Source organism: Schizophyllum commune (genome assembly GCF_000143185.2).
Source record: "Schizophyllum commune H4-8 unplaced genomic scaffold SCHCOscaffold_6, whole genome shotgun sequence".
Lineage (NCBI taxonomy): Eukaryota > Fungi > Basidiomycota > Agaricomycetes > Agaricales > Schizophyllaceae > Schizophyllum > Schizophyllum commune.
In genome coordinates, this window is record NW_026089543.1 from 2,068,330 (window position 1) to 2,087,536 (window position 19,207).

Sequence of the window (19,207 nt, forward strand, 5' to 3'; positions counted from 1 at the left end):
TGTCATAGACAGACTCGATGTGCTGCCCTTGTGCTAAGGGCACAGACAGCAGCGCCCGAAGACCTGCAGCGTGTGACCATAGGTACTCAAACTTGGACCAGCAAGTCACATCTGGCTAGTATGCAGCAAAGCAAGTCAGTCCGCTTAGGCACCCTCCACAATCTCTACTACTCGATGCCTCTTGACTCTGCCTCGTCCCGGTGAAGCTCCCAATGTCATGGAAGTCGAGGAGCAGCCCGCCGCGGGAGTTGCCGAGTCCTGTCACGCGGCGGTCACGGTTCGGATTCCGACAGGGCCGACGCGTTGCGCGAACGGATTTTACTCTCGTCTCCCATGATCCTTCGGGCGCGCTGACCACCCACGTCGCCGGGAAGTTTTTAACAGTTTCTAACATGGCCTCCCAGGCCCTCATGTAAGTAACAGTTATTAACATGTTACTAACACGTGTTTTATACATATGTTATTAACATCCCAGTTACTTACCGAACTCTAGCCGCATCAGCTTCTCGTCCACCAGAACAATCACAAGACCAGCTTTTCTCTTCGGACCGCCGTTACGTATGCTATATAAGGCCACAATGACCGCGCATATCTTCCTTCCTGTTCCCCTCTTTTCCCCTCTCTCAAGGCGTACACGAGCGACCCCTCGCTGATCACCGCCATCATGTAGTCTCGTAAACCATCCTCCAGTAAACTGGAGGATGGTGCAGTTCCTGGGGTAGGTCGCAGAGTCGGCGCGGAGTTTGAATTCGATTTTGAGGCCAACGTCCCGCGTTCAAACCCGCTTGAAATCAGAGGTCGCAGCGGGCGGTGGGCGGTCGGCATCGCTCGGCACGCCCAAAATTTCAAACTCCGCGCCCACTCCTTGACCCTGTATATCGGGCCAGACTACCATCATGCTCCGTTGGGTTTCAAGCGCTCTCTTCACCTCTCTTGGTTGCGCCGTACGTCTGACAAGACCATCACGATACTCTCACACTAATGTGGCGCTTACCCAGAAACTCTTCGATACCCCAACATCCATTCAGCACCTTCCCAACGAGATGCTCACCGAGGTTGCTTGCTTCTTGAGCAAAGCTGATCAGGTTGCACTTGTTCGTGTGAATCGGCACTTCCATGCTCTCGTCGAGCCCCTTATATGGCGCGAGCTCACAAGCATTGTGCCGTTGCTACTCCTGTTGCCAGAGTACTTCGAGTTGGAGGATGTGCCGCTGGTGAGCCTTAGGCTCATCGTCCCTCATTTCCGTCTCTCACATCATCTATCGCAGCCACCAAGGTCTCCTGCCGGTCGGACAGGGATCGATTTCAAGTGTCTGGTAAGCCACTTCCCTGCTCCGTCCTTCTGTCGTCATCTCACCTACACACAGCGTCGGCTATGCGACCTTTCGCCGGACATGTGGCGCGACATTCCTAACGTCAAGCGCCTCGCCGGACACGTCCGCAAACTGCTCCTCCACCCTTGCTCCGACTTACACTGGGACGTCAAGCACCCCACCTTTACCCAGTCAGGTCGACTCGTCATCGACTGGACCACCTTCAAGGCCGTCGCGAAGTCATTACAAGGCGCTCGCAACGTCCAGCTCCTCCCGAACCTCCAGTGCCTCGAGGTCAACAGCTGCTGCATTCGCGGCCTGTCGACGCAGATGCTCATTCCCTTCTTCACCGGCGGTAGCGTCACCACCTTCGAGTCCCATTGTGCGCTCTCGTGCTTCGGGCGCTGCTTGGCGCGCGGCGAGCTCAAAACATTCGGGTATTACGAGCCCTCTCCGGAAATCGTGGGATGGCCCGACCAACAAGACGCACTCCTGATACCGGCCCTTCGAGACCTTGTGCCGAAAATTCATACCCTGGACGCTTTGCATCTGCGCCTGAGCTATGGGCAGCAACTCCTACCCTTGCTCCACCCCGCCGCGGAGACGCTCAAGGTGCTCGACATCGAAATCAGACGCCTCATCGGGGCTACACCTGACTACGGCCTGGCTAGCTTGCGCGCTCTGACGGTGAGAAGGCAGAAAGCGACGTTCGTGCGCGCGCTTGCGGGATCCCCGTATCTGGAGCACGTCGAGCTTCAGGACGTAATCCTCGCGAACGCAGACGGGATGTCCATGGCTATGGAACGGATTGGGACGGGTGCGCTTCGTTGTCTTCGCATCGAGGAGAAGATACCGCAACGGTCGGACCCGACATGGTACATTGAGAGGCGTCACCTCGATGCGCTGTCCTCCTCTCATAGTCTGATCGAGCTTGACATCCGCGCCTCGAGCGGGGTCTCACTGACGGACGATGACTGGGCTACGCTCGTCCCTTCGTGGCCCTGCCTGCAGCGCTTCAGACTTCAGCTCGGTCGACGCCGCCGTTCTCGTGATGTCGTCCTACACGTCCCGCAAGCCACACTCGCCACCCTTACTCACCTCGCTCGCTGCTGCCCCAACCTTGGGGAGCTCAGCATTCCGCTGAATGTGGATGGTGTTCCACCACTCGCAAGCGAATCCGAAGTCCGCAAGAATTGTCTTGTCAGGCTGGACTTGGGTTATTGCTCGGCCATTCGCGCGGACGTGGACCCGACCCGCGTCGCAGGCTTTCTGCGCACGCTATTCCCCGTTCTTCGCGAGCTGCAGGTCATGGCGGCATGCCCTGCAGATATAGACACCTGGGACCAGCTGAAGCAGGCGCACGTCGCATAGCAGGCTTGTCTCGCAACGTTCTGTGTCAGACTTACCTTTGCTTTCGCTACAAATCTGTATTTTGTGGTATTCCACGATGTGCGATAAAGAGTACGCACAAATCGATGAGAACCCCTTTACTATGTCAATGAAGCTATGGATTGATATCGACCAGGAATCCAGGAAAGGACGTTCAAGCCAGGTCTAGGTCTTTGCGCGTTTGATATTCTCCTACGAACTGTGCACATCTTCCGATGTCACTGCGTGGCGAGGAGCTGGCCCACCGACGCGCGTCAGTTGCGTGTGAGACCGCGGCGATGTCAGCTATGCCAGTAATTCGAGGTAGAGCCCAGGGGTCATCCGACGCGGTCCACTTCGACGACATGAGCGATATTCTTCCAGAAGAGGATGATTGCCCATTGCTTTCGTGAACGTCGAGCGTGCACCCGCTTGACTGCCTCACCCCCATTCATTTGAAGCAAATTAGATGCAGAGGGTGATTTTAGAGACGAATGACGGCTTCAAAATGAACGGTGCAGCGGAATAAGGCGAGTGGGCAGGCGGTATATATTGGCTGCGCATCAGACCTACCAAGCGGGCAAGATGGACTATCGGTTACTTGTGTGGCAGGTGGCTTGGTACGGGGCGAGTCCTAACCCGGGGGGACTTGTACGACGTCGAAAAGCCTGTCCGTTTCCGAAGGACCATTGGCCCGTGGCTCTCTTTTTCTTCTTCTGCTCATTCTTCATCTTTGCTGACCGTTTTGCACCTCTGAAAGCCTCGCTGGGCGAAGAGGAATATTTGTTTGCACGACAGGCAACAAAGCCAAACAGCGTGCCCAGAAGGTCACAGGTTCAAATCAAGCTCCTCGCCCTCGCCCAATCTTGGCCCCCCACCTTTCATCATGATCATCCAATTCACCGTTGTTACATCTTGGCTACATCGTCGCCTCTTCCTTTTGTCGGCTGTGTCTATGCATGCATTGAAGATAGACTCGAGGAAGGGGATTCTTGAGAGCTCAATCGCTCGTCGAGCTGGTTCACGCTCGTCATGCCAGTGGATTCTAAATCCTATGTATCATAGCAACCGGCTCTTTCCTTCCATATGTATCGGTACCGTACCCTTGCTGCATGAGTCGCCGGAGTACTTTGAGTCAAACAAAGAGAACACGAGATTTTGAGGCTTGAGTATAAGACAAATGAAGCGATAGAATCGACGTCAACCAGAAAGAACCTCTGACGGAGGTCCCGGCGCGTAGATCCGCCAATGTACATCCCGAGAATGCTGGACGACGAGTGGATGACCCGCCAAAGTCATTGCTCTGCTCGTCCTTGGACATCTCAATCTGTCCGCGTCCGCCCTTTGCGCCGCTGACGGTGTACACAAGCTCCAAAATGGGCGAGGGTTGCGCTGCGAGTATCGAGTTTGAGGCGGACTACTTCGAGTTCGAGACTTATGGTGACCACAACTTATGGTGACCACAGTCGAAGCGGGGGATTCTCCTCGTAAGGTGGCGCGTAGAACTGTTTAAGATCGAGGACAGATGCCGCGTTCGATGTCTAGAAGGTAGAAAACGGCGGAGAGGGGACAGGAGTTTGCGGTTCCAGAGTTTCTTGGGAGGGCGCCAATAGAAAGCCTCAACGTTTCTCAAGATGAAGCGTATGGAAGGGGCATCAGCAGAGGAAGGCGAAGTAGTGTTCTGTGACACGTACCTCCTGCAAGGTTGACCATCGCTCTCGTTAGGCCCCGACGTCTTTTATATGTCGACAGCAAGGAGGCGACGTGTCTTCTTCGCGGCAGTGATTACTATAGGTCTGTAACTATCAATGGGCTCAAAGTTTGTGAGAAGCTGCGCAGGAGCAAGAGGAGACCGTAGCATCTCCTGCATTCGCATGAGATGAGGGCGACGTTGACGCCTTGTGCAGCACGGTGGCGTAGGGACCAGGGTTCGCGACGATGCAGATGTCAGCAATGCCAGCAAGTTCGAAAGTAATCCCGGGCGCCGTCGGACGCGGTGCCCTTCGACAACAAGCGCGAAGAAGATGAAGGTATCTGCCAAGATGTCCGGCCCGAACGCGATATTCTTCCAGAATAGGATGATGGCGAATTGTTTTCGCGAACGTCGTGCCTGCATCTGCTTGACTGTACCATCCTCATTGATTCTGAGCGTAAATAGACGCGGATGATCATTTCGAAGACGACTGACGGCTTAGAACTGTGCGGTGCAGCGGAATAGGGCGACTGGGCAAGCGGTATATATTGGCTGCGTATCAAGGCTTTCAAGCCGGCGCAATGGCGAATTGGTTACTTGTGTGGCAGGTGGCTTGGTACGGGGCGAGTCCTATCCCGGGGGGACTTGTACGACGTCGACGATCCTGTCCGTAATCCAACAGACCATTGGCCTGTGGTTCTCTTTTTTTCCTCCTCATTCTGTATCCATACTGGTCCTTTTTCCCCCTCTGAAGGCCTGCCAGAGCGAAAAGGAATATTTGCTTGCAGGGCTGGCGACAAAACCAAGCAATGTGATCCAAAGGTCACAGGTTCGAATCAGGCTGTTCGCTCACGATCAATTTCTGCTCCTTCCCCCAGACCATCACCCTGCATCGTCGCGCTCATCCCCCTAGCCCTTCCATCTGGCGGCTATTTCTCTATACCCTCATCAAAGATATGGTCCTGGCTCTACGAGAAACCTGCGAGCAACGGCATACTTGAAAGCTTCAATCCGGGTCTGGCCAAACGTCAAGTGGTACGTGTTTACCATACTACTGGCAGGACTTGGATGCTTGTGAACGTTGCCTGTCAAGGCTAACAAGCTTGCTTTTCGAGGGCATGCTCCATGTCTACCTAGCAGGATTGACCATTGTTTCCCATCCCGTCCGTATTTTCCATCTTGAGAAGTCGGCCCTTGTCCCGCCAATCAGAACGAGTAACGGCAACACCATCAAGCTTCTTCCGGACCGTGGTAGAGTACAAAAAGGACGGGGAACGGAATGCTCTCCTCCGTCCCTCCTTTCTTTCCCTCCTTCCCATACAGCACTTCGACATGCCGGTCAGTGTCGCTTGTCTATATCAGTCTGTGCTTCAGGCGATTTCAAGAGCCCTCTTCGGTTCTTCGTCCAGTCCGGTGAGTCATAGTTCCCTTGCCACATATGTCTGCAGCGACTGACTACTCCCTTAGAGCGCGCCAAGTGAACCAGTGTCACTCCTCGATCTCCCGAACGAGACGCTCGTTGAGATCGCCTTCCGTTTAGACAACCGCAACCTATACGCCTTTTTTCTCGTCAGCAAACGCCTCCATGCCGTTGCGGAACCCGTTCTTTGGCGTGAACTCTCTTCCCTGGTGCCGATATTGCGTTTACTGCCTGAGTACTTCGAGCGTGAGGCATTGCATCCTGTATGTCCCCATGCTTCCTCCCCCTTGAGAATATCACTGATGATTTGTCAGGAAGTAAGACTGTCATGGGCTCGAATCCTGGTGAGTTCAACCTTCAGGCTACTACGCGCGATGCTGACGAGCAGGCGGAAATGGAAAGGCACAGACCTCCCGCACGATATCTGGGAGCGCAATCCCAACATCGTTCGCCTCGCCAATCACGTCCGCAAGCTACTCATCCACCCCATCTCCGACATCAACAGGGACCGCAAGCATGCGACCTTCTACGACGATGCCAACTGCACTTCCGTGAGATGGCATGCTCTCCAAGCCGTCGTTAACTCGATTCCTCCTTCGTCCGACTTTATCCTCTTCCCCCGCCTTCAACACCTCACGGTCAACACCAGCTTCCATGCAGGCCTTTCCGCCAAGATCCTGCTCCCGCTTGTTGGGCCCCACGTTAACACATTGGAAGTTCACTGTCCCATGCGCTCCCTTGACCACCTCTTCCGTCGCTGCGATATTCGTTCCTTCGCATATCTCGAGCCTTCGCCCACGATCTATAGAAGGCACCCGCCAGTGGCCCCGCATATGGCGCTGACTATACCTGCCCTCAACGACATGGCCCACGAGATTGAAAAGCTGCACACCCTGCGCCTGCGCTTCAACTACGGGAACGGACTCCTCCCGCTGCTGCGACCCGCACAGGCTACGTTGCGTGTTCTCGACATTGAGATCGAGAAGCTTGCGGAGTCGGTGACGGACTACGGGCTCGTCGACTTGCGCTCGCTGACCGTGAGAAGCCAGCGACCGGCGTTCGTGAGCGCGCTTGCGGGGTCGACGCGGCTTGAGGTCGTCGCGCTGTATGACTTGATCATCCGAGACGCAGACGACTTCGCGGATGTCATGAACAAGCTCGACAAGGACACGCTGCGTCGGGTGTATATCCAAGAAAGACCACCTCCGCAGGGAAGTGCTCCCTGGAATCTCGAAGCGCGGCACCTTGACGCGTTGACGTCGTGCCCCAACCTGCTCGAAATCGACATTCGAGCGTTGAGCGTCATCTCGATTACAGACGAGGAATGGGAGGCGTTGGTACCGTCGTGGCCGCGCCTGCGATACCTCCGCGTCCAGCCCTGCATGCTCCCTCGCGACCTCGATTTTTGGCGCGAACCTCGTTTGCCCGCATCGCCCACGGCTACCCTCGCTGCCTTGATCCCCATCTCTTGCTCCTGCCGCTACCTCGAAGAGCTGAGCATCCCAATCAAGATGAACGAGCCGGTGCCGACGCTCTATGACGACCTCATCCTCGATCAGTCGCATCTGACGAAGTTCGATTTGGGCGAGCGGGAGATTCGCTTGGTTGGCGCAAGCACCTGGGATGTAGTGCAATTTCTGCTCGCGCTCTTCCCTGAGCTGCGCCACGTCAAAGCTGTCAGGACAGATGTGTCTGCGAACGATTTTATTTGGGATGATGTGGTGGAAGCGCTGGCCTCCGACGATTTTTATAACGGATGGTACGACATGAAACGCTTGGAGTATGGTTCTGAATAAGATATTGTATATACCCTGAACGATTTGTGAATGACCCAAATGTACATCGACTTCAGCACACGAAATACTCTTCAATGTGCTCTGGACGCCCTGGAGCAGTGTTCACCGGTATGACATATGTTGCCATGACTTGGAAGCTTTTTTTTGTCCTGCAACGATGTCTTGACTGTCCGAAAGTCGAACATACTGAACGCTCGTGACTGCTGCGTGACCTGGCACGTGGCTTCGACATTTGAGGATCGACCACTGAATTTCACCCTTCCCCTCATCGTTCGTGACGTTCCCCAGCCCCTCCTAGATCCCATAATATAGCCGTTGCGGCTTCTGCGTGTGCGATGGACGTCGAACTTCAACAGGTCGTGCAAGCTATCAACATCGCTGCAGATCCCACACAGCAGGCGTCTGACGTCTACCAGCAAGCGCTCGCGTACCTGCAGTCAATCCAGCAGAACGGGGAGTCGAGCTGGCGGCTTGCACTCCATCTCTTTGTAGACCAGAATGCGGATGGCACGCGCAAGTATCCCACGCAGGCGCGTTTCTTCGCGTTGCGCGTGCTAGATGACTTCTTCGATGAAAGGTGAGGGATCGTCCAAAAAGCCCTGCAATCCATTCGAGCATCCCTCAGAAACTATCCCCCATACGACGCGTACTGGGCAATGAGCTGATCGCTTGTGTTTACAGGCTAGTGCCGTTCGATCAAGAGACGTTCAGCACCCTGCAACAGGCCATGCTCGCGTACATCCAGTCAGAATACGTCTTTGGAGCAGCAGAAGCTAGTGCAACGTGTGCGTGCACCATATCTCTCTGTATTCCCCCACTGACCCCATCATTCGCAGTCCTCCGCAACAAGTTCTCCCACACGCTCACCCTGTTCTTCCTCTGCACGTACATCGACCAATGGCCCTCCTTCTTCACCGATCTCTTCACCTGCATCCAGCCTGCTGAGGGCTCCTCAGAACGCACGTTCAACCGCCACGTCTCCCTCCTCTTCTTCCGCGTCATGCTTGAAATCTCTGGCGAGGTCGCGGACCAGTTGATCAAGACCGCCCGCACGTTCAACGCGGAGCGCCACGCGCGCGATGGTCGTGTGCGCGATGCCGTACGCGAGCGCGACGCGCCGCGCATCAACGAGGCTGTCTTGACCATCGTATCGGATGCCGCTCGCCGGATGGAGACCCAGCGCAAGGATGGGTCGGCGTCCCGAGAAACGGAAGAGGTGGAGGAGATGGTGGACCTGGGGATCAGGACCTTCGGCTCGTACGTCGGTGCGTGCGCCGTCTTCGATATGCGATCACTGCTGACGAGCCTCGACAGGTTGGATCGACATCAACCTGACTGTGACGCCGACGACTGTGCCCCTCTTGTTCACTTTGCTTGCCGACTCCTCCCTTCCCATCCGTCTCGCTACCTCCGTCTCTTTGTTGCGCATCGTGTCAAAAGGCTTGAAGGAGCCCGGCGACAAGTTGCAGCTTCTCAAAATTCTGTCCCTTGGGCAAGTCATTGATGCCCTAGAAACGAAGACACGGGAACAACAGGTAGAAAGGGGGACCGATACCGACGAAGGCGAAGAGTCCTATCGAGAAGCCCTCGGCAAATTGCTCAATGTACTCGGGCTCGAGCTGATGAAGCTCATCGAGGCAGGTCTACTTCAGCGAATACGGGATTATTTGACTGACCTTGACTCGAGGACAACACTGCCACCGATGTCGTCAAAGCAGAGGCGAATTCCTACCTAGAACAGATTCTGCCCGTCACCTTGAGATTCATGGCCGACGAATACGACGATACTTGCAACACCGTCTTCCCTTTCCTGCAAGCCTTGTTGACTAATGTATGTTCATCCGTCGCTTCATGCTTTCGCGTGCATCTGACTGTTCGAGCAGTACAAACGCCTGCGCCGTGCCTCCACCGACCCACTCCCGGAAGAGAAGCGCGCTTTCCTGGCGTCCTTGGTTCAAGTCATCCTCACCAAACTCAAATGGGACGAAGATGCAGAACCAGAAGACCTGGACGAAGACGAGAACACAGAGTTCGAGAATCTGAGAAAGGTGGGCAGTAGTGGATCACGGGTTGCGGTCTTGATTGACGCCCCGGTCGTAGGATTTGCGCGTATTCATGGACTCCGTCTCAGTCATTGATCAGCCGCTGGTTCTTGATGCGGTGCGAACGCTTGTGCTGGGCACCTTCACTGCGTATCAGGAAGGGACACAAATTAAGTGGAACGATGCGGAGCTGGCTGTCTACCTCATCTACGTCTTCGGCGAAGTCAACAAATGCAAGTGTCGTTCTCTACCGTCGCTGGCAGGCAACTGACCGGTCCCTCGCAGCCACCTCGAGCAAAGGCAGAGCAGCATTCTGCGAAGCGCCTCCCGCTGTGAAGGGTCAGCCCCACGACTACAGCCAATACCCTCTGACTGCACATGGCGCGGTCCTCTTCGCCATGGTCCAGTCCGGCATTGTCAGCTACCCTCATCGCGCGGTCTCACTGCAGTACTTCGAAAGCGTCGCGCGTTACCCGGACTTCTTCAAGGTCAGGAAAGAGTGCATACCGCCGACGCTAGAAGCAATGATTGATTCTCGGTAGGTGGCCTCTTTGCTGAGTCACCTCTGGATGCGTTGTGCTTACGCTACCGTGCTAGCGGTGTCCACAACGAAAACCAGAACTACCGCCTGCGCGTGTACTACCTATTCTACCGCTTCATCCGGGATGGGAAGTCGGACATCTCTCCAGAGCTCGCCGTGCGCATCATCAACAGCATCCGCGATCTGCTGCCCGTCGAGGTCGCGCCCATCGAGACAGAAGACAAAGACGCAGATCCGCTCGCAGAAGCCGTCAACAACGCCGCGTTCAACTCGCACATCTACCTTCACGAAATCGCAGGCATGCTCTGCTCTCTGCTCTACAAGGAGCCGCAGGAACAGAGCGCGCTGCTCATGAGCCTCGTGCGCCCCATGATGGACGACCTCAGCTCGAGCTTCGAGACCGCGAAGGCCACGCAGGACACGGTGGCCATCGTCCGGGTACACCACATCATCATGGCGCTGGGGAACATAGCCAAGGGGTTCCCGGACATGCCAGCGCCGCCGCTGCCTGAGGGGTACATCGTGCCCCCGCTGGACGTCTTCACGCAGACGGCGCAGGCAATCCTGGTGTGCTTGGAGGCGATGAATGTGTTCAAGATCATCCGGGATGCGGCAAGGTTTGCGTTCGCGCGGATCCTGGCTACGACGGGGCCGAACGTGACACATCTCATTCCGCCGCTCATGACGAACTTGTTGACGCACTTTGAACCGACGGAGCTGGTGGACTTCCTCAACTTCATTGGCTTGCTGTTGCATAAGCTGAAGGTCAGACGCCCCTCGATTCTGCAACGCGGTGCATGGGCTGACTTAGACTTCTTACAGCGCGATATCTTCGACGTTCTCGACGAGTTAATTGGCCCGCTGACCGACCATATTGGGCGGATTGTCTCTCAGCCTGTCCAAGGGACAGATGAAGAGCGTGACCGCGTTGAGACGCGTCGTGCGCTCATCAACATGTTCAATAGCACCCTCGACTCGGACCTCCAGGGCGTCTTCACGTCTTCTCGTGCGTGCAATGGGCATCACATCGTTGCCTTAGCTGACTGCCCTACCAGGCAACAACGCACGTTTCGAGCAGGTCATCGAGATGATGCTTGGCTTTGCGACAGATGTCTCCGATCCGGTCACGCAAAGAACAGCGTTCGCGTGGATGAACCGAAGCGTGCAAGTGTGGGGTCAGCCTGCTAGTGGAGATGGCGCACCAAGCACCGGCATCCCCGGCTTCGAGCGCTTCATCTACGAGCGTTACGTTCCTGCGGCCTTTGCGGTGCCCGCCAACCCCGCCTTCAACCCGAAGGACGGCCAGTCAGTGGTGGTAAGCAGTTGCTATTACGCTCGGACTTCCTCGACTGATTATATGCGTGCATAGGTCCTCCACGAAATCGCCAACCTCCTACAAAAGATATGCAAGACCCGCGGCGACGAGGCGTACAACTTCTTCCTCTCCGCGTTCTTCCCGTCGCAAAACTGGCCAGCGGACACTGCCCTCGAACTGACGACAAAGATGCGCGATCTCGAGCCGCGGGTCTTCCGCAAGTACTTCCACGACTTCGTGCGCTCCTCGCGCGGGCTGTGAATAGAGGACGGTTGCTTGATGGGTGGCGGCTTAGCGCGTCGACCGCGGCTTGCTCCTCGCGGCGCAGTCCTCTGTATAGATGCCGGTTGCGCGGGCGTCGCTGCTGCAGATCTACCTAAAACTAATCTTATTCTTACGCTCAGCACATTGTACTCCTCATTGCATATCTTAGTAGCATAGTGTAGGCTTTAAATCAACCAGATTGTATTGCGCAGGGAAGACGAGACTTGCAGGATGGTAGAGATTGATAATAAGTATATGGTGGGTTGAGGCGCGTCTAGCGCACTCAGTGAGTCCAATACATCTCGTGCACATAAGATAGGTAGTCGGGAAATAGATACAAGGAAGGTAGATAAGGCAAGTTATAACTTGGCCTTGGTAGTGAACCTGGTGTGATCGAAGCCCAGCCACAGATCCAGAGGAAGGACTTGGGATCCCTCGTGGTCGACAAACTGAAGTTCGTCGGGGTAGATGACAGTCTGGTATTCTTCGGAGTCCCACATCTATGAGACGATCAGAACTATGCTCTCGAGGTAGCAGAACGACGGCGCACCTCCTGTATATCTTGATATGATTCCGCCTCGAACATTGCAATTCCGTCGAAGCCGGTGATGGGTATGCCCTTCAGCTCATTCCACGCCTTCGCGGTTGACGAGGAGATATGCATCTGAAGTAGTGTGGGTGAGTAAATGTGAAAGAGGCTTAACGCACGAGATACTCACCTGCTCGTAACGCAGCAAGCACTTGTGCACGATGCGCGTGCTCATGAAGACCTTCGCGTGGTGGTTCAGCCAGTAGTCGGCAAACTCGTCGTAGGACATGTCCTTCCGACGCTTGACAAGGATGGCCATACGGACCCGGTCCTTGCGTAGAGATCCGGGGGCGCTCTTCCCGTCGGACATTGCAATTGCGAAGGACGAGGTGAGAAGGAGCGTAGAGGTAGAGGTCAAGGGCGAGGGCGAGGGGACGGTGGCGGGCGAGAGTCAGTCGGTCGGGTATGAGCAGCCTCTCCTGCGACTTATACCAGCACACGTTGTGCCTGGGCGCGCCTTACCCCGGCTGGATGTGCGCTTGTTCACAGGATTCTAGTGGACATCGTCGACGCAGGCTCCCATTGTTAGAGGGAGCTTGTTCGAAAAGGTGACTTTCTTGACGTAGACGAACCACTCGAACGCCTTGGATACGTGAATAGAAGCTTGTATGTCGAGGTAGCTGAGAGGCCATGCTGGCGCAAGACAAACGATCGCGGGTAATGACTCGGCTGTTGCCGTAGCGCATACCTCCGACGACCCTTCCGAAAGAGGTAACTTATGTCTCTTTTACGTGAGGACGTCCCAACGACGCACACTTCGCTAGGAACGTCCGGATTCAGAGCGAGGGTGCGATAAATCAACAGAACGCTGAAGAGAGGTTAGATGAGAATCATTCGAAGGAGAGCAGCTGTGCGACCGTTGAGTCATCTTGCTCGTGCTCTAACGTGTATCGAGGGTCTCGGCAGAATCATTGGAAGTACGAAAAATGCGGTACAAGCACTTGAGTAACAGATACGCGTGCCATCACCACTGAGTGCAACCACGCCTCCATCTACGCATAGTAGCAAAATTTGGACTTTGGCCACGCATCCTGTCTCCAACACGGTTCTGCGCCCAGCAGCTCCACTAACTTGTCCATCTGCTCTCTTGTCGGCCGCCGCAATGAAAAGGGCCGACCATCAGCATCCTCAGAGGGCGTGATCATCAGGAAAGATAGGCCGGGGAGCGGACGGCGGAGGCTGGGCAGCGGGCCATCCTCTTCGTGAGGCTGGATGTATGTGCAGTATATGGGTTCGAAGGTGCTCTCGGACTCGAGTCTGAGGGCAAGCATGATAATGGTCTGCAGGTAATGTGTCGAGCCAGGCGGCTGCCCGAACTTAGACAGGAGCCTGTCGACCGTGGCGCCGGTCAGCGGCCAGCCGTAGAGGTAGTATTTGTCGGATCCCAGAGCTCCCGCAGGAGGAGGCGGAGGCTGCGTGAGTTACCTTAGCCATGAACTTGGATGGTTGTCGCACAGACGTACCTCGAAGAAGGTCGGCTCAGCTGCAACGTTACAGTCACCAGCGGCAGAAGACTTGTTAGTGTCGACCTCTGGCAGACGAGGTGTATCTTGCCCCGAAATACAGCCTCCAACATCGAGAGTGTGTGCCATGCCTTCACCACGAGGCGAGGTTGCAGGAGAACGGTGAGGAGGATCGTGTATCAGCACGCGCTGCTCGTTATATGGCTCACCAGTGTCGCGTCACACGCGTGACAGTGCGTTTTCTCCAGCTTGCATCAGCGGCTTAGCTTAGCTAGAGGCGCGGGCGAGTACACACGGATGTCCTCCGCGTCTGGGCACTCTTCCGTTCCGAAAAGCTCGGAGGAACGTCGACCCGTCCCTACACAATGTCTCCATCCGACGCGACGCGCTCGTCCGAACAGTTTTGTCGATGCGCAGCGCGTTGAACTTGCGCACGCGACCGTCACACGCGAGGCGGTCGGTCGTACTTCAGTAGATCACGACCTCGCGAGAGATCTCGAGCATGACGCAGAAGAGGACGAAGACATGGTGGTCAGAGGTGCATTTTGAGGAACACTCGGCGGGCTGGATGTGGTGAGAGATTGTTAAGCGACGAAGAACAAACGCGAGTGATGGAGGGGTTGCTGTGTCCGGTGTAAGCTTAGATCCAAAGGAGGAATAGGGTGAGCGCTTGGGTAAACTTGTTGCGAATGACTGCAAATGGTGGCGTCAGAGGGGGAATGGAGCAAGCTAAGGAACGCGCGCACGTCGCATTTGCTTCTGTCAAGCCGCAGACGTATCCTGCCCGGACATGAGCGAGCATGGCCTGCGTGCCAATCGTCCAGCACGCGTCGTAACAGTGACAAGTTCCGGTCTCCGCAGAGGTGAAGTGTAAGTGGCCAGCTCAATTCCCCGACGACGAACCCCCGTTTCGCTAGATCGACTGCAGAGACACAGGTTGTAGCTGATAGAGTTCAGACATCTTCTGGAAAGTATTTGCAGTAGTGTCCCGCAGAGGCCGCAACGGCTATGTTATGGGATGAAGGCTGACGAAAGAGAGACTTCGGAACGTCGCGAGGATTCAGGATGAGCACGTGTCAAATCACACGGATGTCACGAGGACATGTTCAACTTTCGCGCCTTTCGCTATCACCGCTGACTGAATGCATTCTACACCCCGTGTCTCCGTGCATCGATATTACTTCGTATCTTCCTCTGAGAAAGTTAGGGCGCGTACGCTATGCCACCTCATATTCAGGCGGTGCCCTAATAGTCGTATCGAGCGCGCGGTCGCAGATTCGGAGGCCGGGGGCGGATGGCACACCCTATTTGTCGAGCTCAATGGACTGTAAAGTCTGATACGCACACGATATTGTGTGTCGAGGAGCGGATAAATTGATCCACGAGGCAAACCCCCGTTAGGTCACGGCGAATAACCTAGGCTGACAAGCCCAGCTATAACCTAGCCAGTCCTCAACAAGCCCAACTGTAACCTAGCCAGTCCTCCTTACTCTTAGCGTCCTCCATCCACTGAGCTGGATTCCCGAACCATTCGTCGGTCAAAATCCTCACCTGCTCCTGTGTCGGCCGTTGGTCTTGAAAGGGTTTTCCGCATGTGCCGACGAGGAAGAGGAAAGAAATGCCGGGCGCTGTTGGGTACAGCTTGAGTGGCAAATCCTTGTCTTCCTTCCCCGCCTTGACAAAAGCGGTTCGCAATGGGTACCGGAATCCCAACTTGTTCTCGAGCATGAAGGTCATCTCGGGAATCATGCGAGGGATGGGTACGCCATCAAGATCATAAGATCGACAAATGCGTAAGAGAGCGCCTTTCAGTTGCCAGATCGACAATGGCCACCCGTAATAACAGTAATTGGTGGTAGCGGGCGGCTTTGGTATGAGCGCGTCGGATGGACGGAGGATCTGTCATGTATACTTGTGTCAGGTATTTCAATAGTTAGAATGTTGGAAGCGCACCTTCATGTACAGCGAATCGTTCAGTTCCGTCGATGGATCTGCTGGTGTGGAAGCCGTGGCAGCACTCGACATCGAGGGATCGGGGTATGACTCTTCGCAGCCGGTGGTAGCATCATGAAGAGCGTCTGGCGCGACTGTGCCGTGCAGAACAGCCTCAGCGCCGTCGTCCGAGTCTTCACGCTCTGACATGAGCCCGAGTGACGATGGGAGACTTCAAGTAACACGCCGTGGACACGCCGAGGCGGCGAGCCTTTATACGCAAGTCAACATATCACGGTCGGAGTCGCATGCTCACCAGCACGCACTTGTCACAGTGTCGTCATCAAGAAGCGCTGCTCGAACAAGTACAGTTCTCGGGCCAGTAAGCGGTCCGACAAACGGGACGATGGCGGAAGACAACACGCAAGGAACGCAGGGTGTTCGCCACTTCTCATGCAGACCGGCTGAATCGAAGCCGAAACCTTCGCGTGACGTCGCTTGTCTTCCTCCAAAACAATATCTCTCCGACGGCCTCCTGCTTGTTTCTCGCGCGTGAAAAGGTCCTGAAGGTCACAGAAAAAGGTATAACAAGCAAAAGGACGAACCACGAGGCGCCTCCCGTTGTCGAGCGCTAGCTCCTAGACCTTTTTGAAGTAGGTGCTGTTACGGTGGCGCCGCTATCGTTTCGATACCATGTCCGTCAAGAACACGTTAAATTCACTGATATAGCTACTCGCGCTTGCTGCCAACATCGACACACACCTCCCCGTGCATTTCAAAGACCACATCATCATAGATTTATAGTACATAGTTAGGATACAGATACAGTGCATATTGCGGAGTCCAAAGGGTTGATATCGTTGTAAGTTGAGAGAAGGGATCCATAACGCAGAACAAGAAGAAGCATGATAGAGAGCATACCAGAGACGATAGAGAGCAAGAAGAAAAGGGAGAAGAGAGGAAAGAGAAGAGAAGAAAGGGGAATGGGCGAGCGTCGCACCACGCTACGCCACATTCTCCTTCATGGCCCGGGCCCTCCGACGCGCCATCGCCACCCGGTCCCACAGATGCTCTTGCGCGTCCGAAACGAGGCGCAGGCCCTGCTCCTTGAGGTGTCGCGCCCTCCCCTTCGCCTTCTCGTTCCTCGACGCAAAGTGCTCCTGCCCAGCGCGCACGAGACTGTTCGTCCCGCGCAGGATGAGGTCGCGCTTCTCTCGAAGGCGCTCGTCGACGACGTTGCCGACATCACTAAGCGTCTCAGAGACGTCTTCGAAGGCCTGCGTGAGGGCAGTGCTAGCGTCGCGGACGTCGCGCTGGACGGCGCCAACGAGTTCCTCGAGGCGGAGGCCGAAACCGGCGGTAGCGGTCGATTCGGAGAGCAGCGATGTAGGGGAGACGGCGAGGGTACCGGGAATGCGGACAGCGACGTCGGTGGTGGCAGGTCGTTTGCCAGCGGCCTTCGCGCTGAGGAAGGGATACGAGAAACCGGAGAGCGTGGGCACGGTGGACAGGGAAAACGTGGATGCCGAGGACAATGATGAGGTGGCACTTAAAGACGAGGACGCTACCGCGCTAGACGATGAGGATGCAATGCTCGACGAGGACGCAATGGCAATCGCGGGGGCGGCCAAATGCGACCACGCCGTAGACGGCTGCACACCTGGCGGCAGGGTCGACGGTAAGGCCTGTTGCGCCACCGCCTCCCTCACTGAGGTGATCGCCGAGTACGACGCCGGCGACAGCATCGTGTGGTTCGTCGACCCAGCCCAAAGCCCCATAAGCGTCTTCTGCACCTGTGCCACAGGCGCGGCCCGCTGGACCGACTGCGCCGACTGGTATCCGACCGCCACGCCGAGGATGATGGTCAGGATAGTGAGCCTGGTGATCGATTAGTTAGTACAGGTGCCTAGTCGCGATAGCATGATAGAAGACATACAGAGTGAACGCGCGCCCGAAACCCACTGGAATGAGGAACTGTGGCTTGTCGATAAGAAGCGCTTCGAAGGCCTGGGCGACCGACGTGGCGTCGAGGTCTGATACGTCGTCGATGGACGTGCGACAGCGCAGGTGAGGAAGAAGCTGCCCGTACGCAAACCAATGGAAGGTTTTAGGAAACTTCTTGCCGTCGGTGACGAAGTGGTAGTACTTGTGCTGGGGCACGTTGACCTTGGGAGTAGGCTCCGGATAGCTGGGAAGAAACACGATGGCGAGCGAGGGCAATCCGTTGGATGATTCATCGAACTGCGCAAGATGGGCATGCCGTAGAAACAGATAGAGCAATGGCGCTTACCTTGTTGTCTGCATTCGCATCTACATCTGTTCTATCGTGGACGGCGATGCAACTGACGACACGATTGTCGCTGTGTTCACTGTGCTCAAGAGCGTATACCCTAGTAGTCTCATCGACGATGTCGGGAGGGTTGTTCAGCTGACTTGTCTGACCCGCGGCGAGCTTGTTCACAAGGCGGTCGATGAAGTGCCATCGCTCTGGCATCTGTATGCCGTACATGAACAGCTCCACTTGAGGAGCCGCAGTGGCGAGAGCCTCCTTGGGTCCTTGCGTGTCCTCGATGACGGAATCAACCGTCGAGTCAGAGTGATGACTGAAGGACAACTGTCGGGAGGGAGACTCGAACGGGCATTCTGGATCGGCGTCGGGGCTGAGGGCCTCGGGCGTGAGAGCAGCGTCCGGACCCTCCAGCCGCTCCTCGATGGACGAGGCGACGCTCCGGGTGTCATCGTCGGGCTCGGCCACGCCCTCGTACGAGCTATCGAGGTGCGACGCAAGCGCCTCCCCGGAGCCAGCAAGGGGATCGGGGAAGGAGAGGCGCAGGTCGCGATGGGAGGAGTGGACGGTGGAGACGCGGCTGGCCGAGCCCGTGCGCGAGCTGTTGAGCGTGCTGACCATGCTCTGGTCGAGCGCCTCGATGACACGCTGGTCCTCCGCGGGGTCGCCTGCATCTTGCGGCGCCGCGCCCGCGCCGTCGTCGTGCGCATCGACGGGTGCCGCACCTGGCGCCGCATCCGCGTCGTGGTCCGCGATGCCCTCCCAGGCGTCGACGTCGCCTCCGCGCGAGGAGCTGAGGCTGATCGAGGATCTGCGGGACGACGGTGGCAGCGAGAGCGTGCCGTCGCGGTCGCTAACGAAGCCGTCGTCGTCGTCGCTCGCACGATTAGAGGCGATCTCGAGCCAGTCCGAGTCGCTGAGGCTGTCGACGTCAGACGGCACGGCGTCGGCGGGGTCCGCAGCGGGTCTCATTGTTACGGCCGAATGAAAGAACGAGAACGCCTTCCTCGGTAGCCTCCTTTATAAGGCGCGGCAGAACCGGCCCGCGATCCGTCTCAGCCGCAGGCGCCCACAACTGGCATGTTCCGGACTTCCACCATTGGTTTATGGTCTTCATTCTTGCGCTAGTGCTAGTAGCGCTATGCCGCGCTCAAAATCATCTGTAGCAGAAGCGACAAGCTCCG

At 56.2% G+C, this 19,207-nt stretch overlaps 7 protein-coding genes across 7 annotated transcripts; 3 read left to right on the forward strand and 4 right to left on the reverse strand.

The window, feature by feature from the left end:
• The first annotated feature begins 622 nt into the window (after positions 1 to 622).
• SCHCODRAFT_02627031 (uncharacterized protein) lies at positions 623 to 2,812 on the forward strand. Its single transcript, XM_003032028.3, has 4 exons — positions 623 to 944; positions 999 to 1,214; positions 1,269 to 1,316; positions 1,368 to 2,812. The coding sequence occupies exons 1-4, from the start codon at positions 897 to 899 to the stop codon at positions 2,682 to 2,684; spliced, it is 1,629 nt and encodes a 542-aa protein (XP_003032074.1). The 5' UTR covers positions 623 to 896; the 3' UTR covers positions 2,685 to 2,812.
• Positions 2,813 to 5,663: 2,851 nt separating this feature from the next.
• On the forward strand, positions 5,664 to 7,590 carry SCHCODRAFT_01153186 (uncharacterized protein; the record flags this gene model as incomplete). The annotated part of the gene is made up of 4 exons (XM_003032027.3): positions 5,664 to 5,787; positions 5,842 to 6,040; positions 6,109 to 6,138; positions 6,197 to 7,590. Exons 1-4 carry the CDS (start codon positions 5,707 to 5,709, stop codon positions 7,588 to 7,590), a joined length of 1,704 nt encoding a protein of 567 aa, XP_003032073.1. The 5' UTR covers positions 5,664 to 5,706.
• Positions 7,591 to 7,859: 269 nt separating this feature from the next.
• Positions 7,860 to 11,966, forward strand: SCHCODRAFT_02627036 (ARM repeat-containing protein). Its single transcript, XM_050345386.1, has 12 exons — positions 7,860 to 8,167; positions 8,272 to 8,375; positions 8,427 to 8,855; positions 8,905 to 9,227; positions 9,278 to 9,421; positions 9,474 to 9,638; positions 9,691 to 9,865; positions 9,918 to 10,170; positions 10,230 to 10,938; positions 10,996 to 11,179; positions 11,229 to 11,488; positions 11,543 to 11,966. The coding sequence occupies exons 1-12, from the start codon at positions 7,926 to 7,928 to the stop codon at positions 11,747 to 11,749; spliced, it is 3,195 nt and encodes a 1,064-aa protein (XP_050200190.1). The 5' UTR covers positions 7,860 to 7,925; the 3' UTR covers positions 11,750 to 11,966.
• SCHCODRAFT_02678518 (uncharacterized protein) lies at positions 11,931 to 12,987 on the reverse strand. The gene is made up of 3 exons (XM_003031599.2): positions 12,472 to 12,987; positions 12,303 to 12,416; positions 11,931 to 12,252 (listed from the first exon to the last, which is right to left on the reverse strand). Exons 1-3 carry the CDS (start codon positions 12,649 to 12,651, stop codon positions 12,112 to 12,114), a joined length of 435 nt encoding a protein of 144 aa, XP_003031645.1. The 5' UTR covers positions 12,652 to 12,987; the 3' UTR covers positions 11,931 to 12,111.
• Positions 12,728 to 13,933, reverse strand: SCHCODRAFT_01126200 (uncharacterized protein; the record flags this gene model as incomplete). The annotated part of the gene is made up of 4 exons (XM_050341072.1): positions 12,728 to 12,974; positions 13,073 to 13,149; positions 13,413 to 13,753; positions 13,805 to 13,933. The coding sequence occupies 4 exons, from the start codon at positions 13,931 to 13,933 to the stop codon at positions 12,835 to 12,837; spliced, it is 687 nt and encodes a 228-aa protein (XP_050200191.1). The 3' UTR covers positions 12,728 to 12,834.
• Positions 13,934 to 15,114: 1,181 nt separating this feature from the next.
• SCHCODRAFT_02542991 (uncharacterized protein) lies at positions 15,115 to 16,143 on the reverse strand. The gene is made up of 2 exons (XM_003031597.3): positions 15,758 to 16,143; positions 15,115 to 15,703 (listed from the first exon to the last, which is right to left on the reverse strand). Exons 1-2 carry the CDS (start codon positions 15,944 to 15,946, stop codon positions 15,257 to 15,259), a joined length of 636 nt encoding a protein of 211 aa, XP_003031643.1. The 5' UTR covers positions 15,947 to 16,143; the 3' UTR covers positions 15,115 to 15,256.
• Positions 16,144 to 16,407: 264 nt separating this feature from the next.
• On the reverse strand, positions 16,408 to 19,010 carry SCHCODRAFT_02627047 (uncharacterized protein). The gene is made up of 3 exons (XM_003031596.2): positions 18,027 to 19,010; positions 17,673 to 17,977; positions 16,408 to 17,614 (listed from the first exon to the last, which is right to left on the reverse strand). Exons 1-3 carry the CDS (start codon positions 18,993 to 18,995, stop codon positions 16,741 to 16,743), a joined length of 2,148 nt encoding a protein of 715 aa, XP_003031642.1. The 5' UTR covers positions 18,996 to 19,010; the 3' UTR covers positions 16,408 to 16,740.
• Positions 19,011 to 19,207: the final 197 nt, after the last annotated feature.

Coding starts and splice junctions, on each gene's coding strand:
- SCHCODRAFT_02542991 (XM_003031597.3), bottom strand. CDS start 15,946: ATGTCAGAGCGTGAAGACTCGGACGACGGCGCTGAGGCTGTTCTGCAC. Junction 15,704..15,757: donor ACGATTCGCTGTACATGAAG/GTGCGCTTCCAA, acceptor TATACATGACAG/ATCCTCCGTCCATCCGACGC.
- SCHCODRAFT_02627031 (XM_003032028.3), top strand. CDS start 897: ATGCTCCGTTGGGTTTCAAGCGCTCTCTTCACCTCTCTTGGTTGCGCC. Junction 945..998: donor TCACCTCTCTTGGTTGCGCC/GTACGTCTGACA, acceptor GCGCTTACCCAG/AAACTCTTCGATACCCCAAC. Junction 1,215..1,268: donor AGTTGGAGGATGTGCCGCTG/GTGAGCCTTAGG, acceptor CATCTATCGCAG/CCACCAAGGTCTCCTGCCGG.
- SCHCODRAFT_02678518 (XM_003031599.2), bottom strand. CDS start 12,651: ATGTCCGACGGGAAGAGCGCCCCCGGATCTCTACGCAAGGACCGGGTC. Junction 12,417..12,471: donor GCTTGCTGCGTTACGAGCAG/GTGAGTATCTCG, acceptor ACACTACTTCAG/ATGCATATCTCCTCGTCAAC. Junction 12,253..12,302: donor CATATCAAGATATACAGGAG/GTGCGCCGTCGT, acceptor ATCGTCTCATAG/ATGTGGGACTCCGAAGAATA.
- SCHCODRAFT_02627036 (XM_050345386.1), top strand. CDS start 7,926: ATGGACGTCGAACTTCAACAGGTCGTGCAAGCTATCAACATCGCTGCA. Junction 8,856..8,904: donor GACCTTCGGCTCGTACGTCG/GTGCGTGCGCCG, acceptor GAGCCTCGACAG/GTTGGATCGACATCAACCTG. Junction 9,866..9,917: donor CTTCGGCGAAGTCAACAAAT/GCAAGTGTCGTT, acceptor GGTCCCTCGCAG/CCACCTCGAGCAAAGGCAGA.
- SCHCODRAFT_02627047 (XM_003031596.2), bottom strand. CDS start 18,995: ATGAGACCCGCTGCGGACCCCGCCGACGCCGTGCCGTCTGACGTCGAC. Junction 17,978..18,026: donor ATGCGAATGCAGACAACAAG/GTAAGCGCCATT, acceptor CATCTTGCGCAG/TTCGATGAATCATCCAACGG. Junction 17,615..17,672: donor TTCGGGCGCGCGTTCACTCT/GTATGTCTTCTA, acceptor ATCGATCACCAG/GCTCACTATCCTGACCATCA.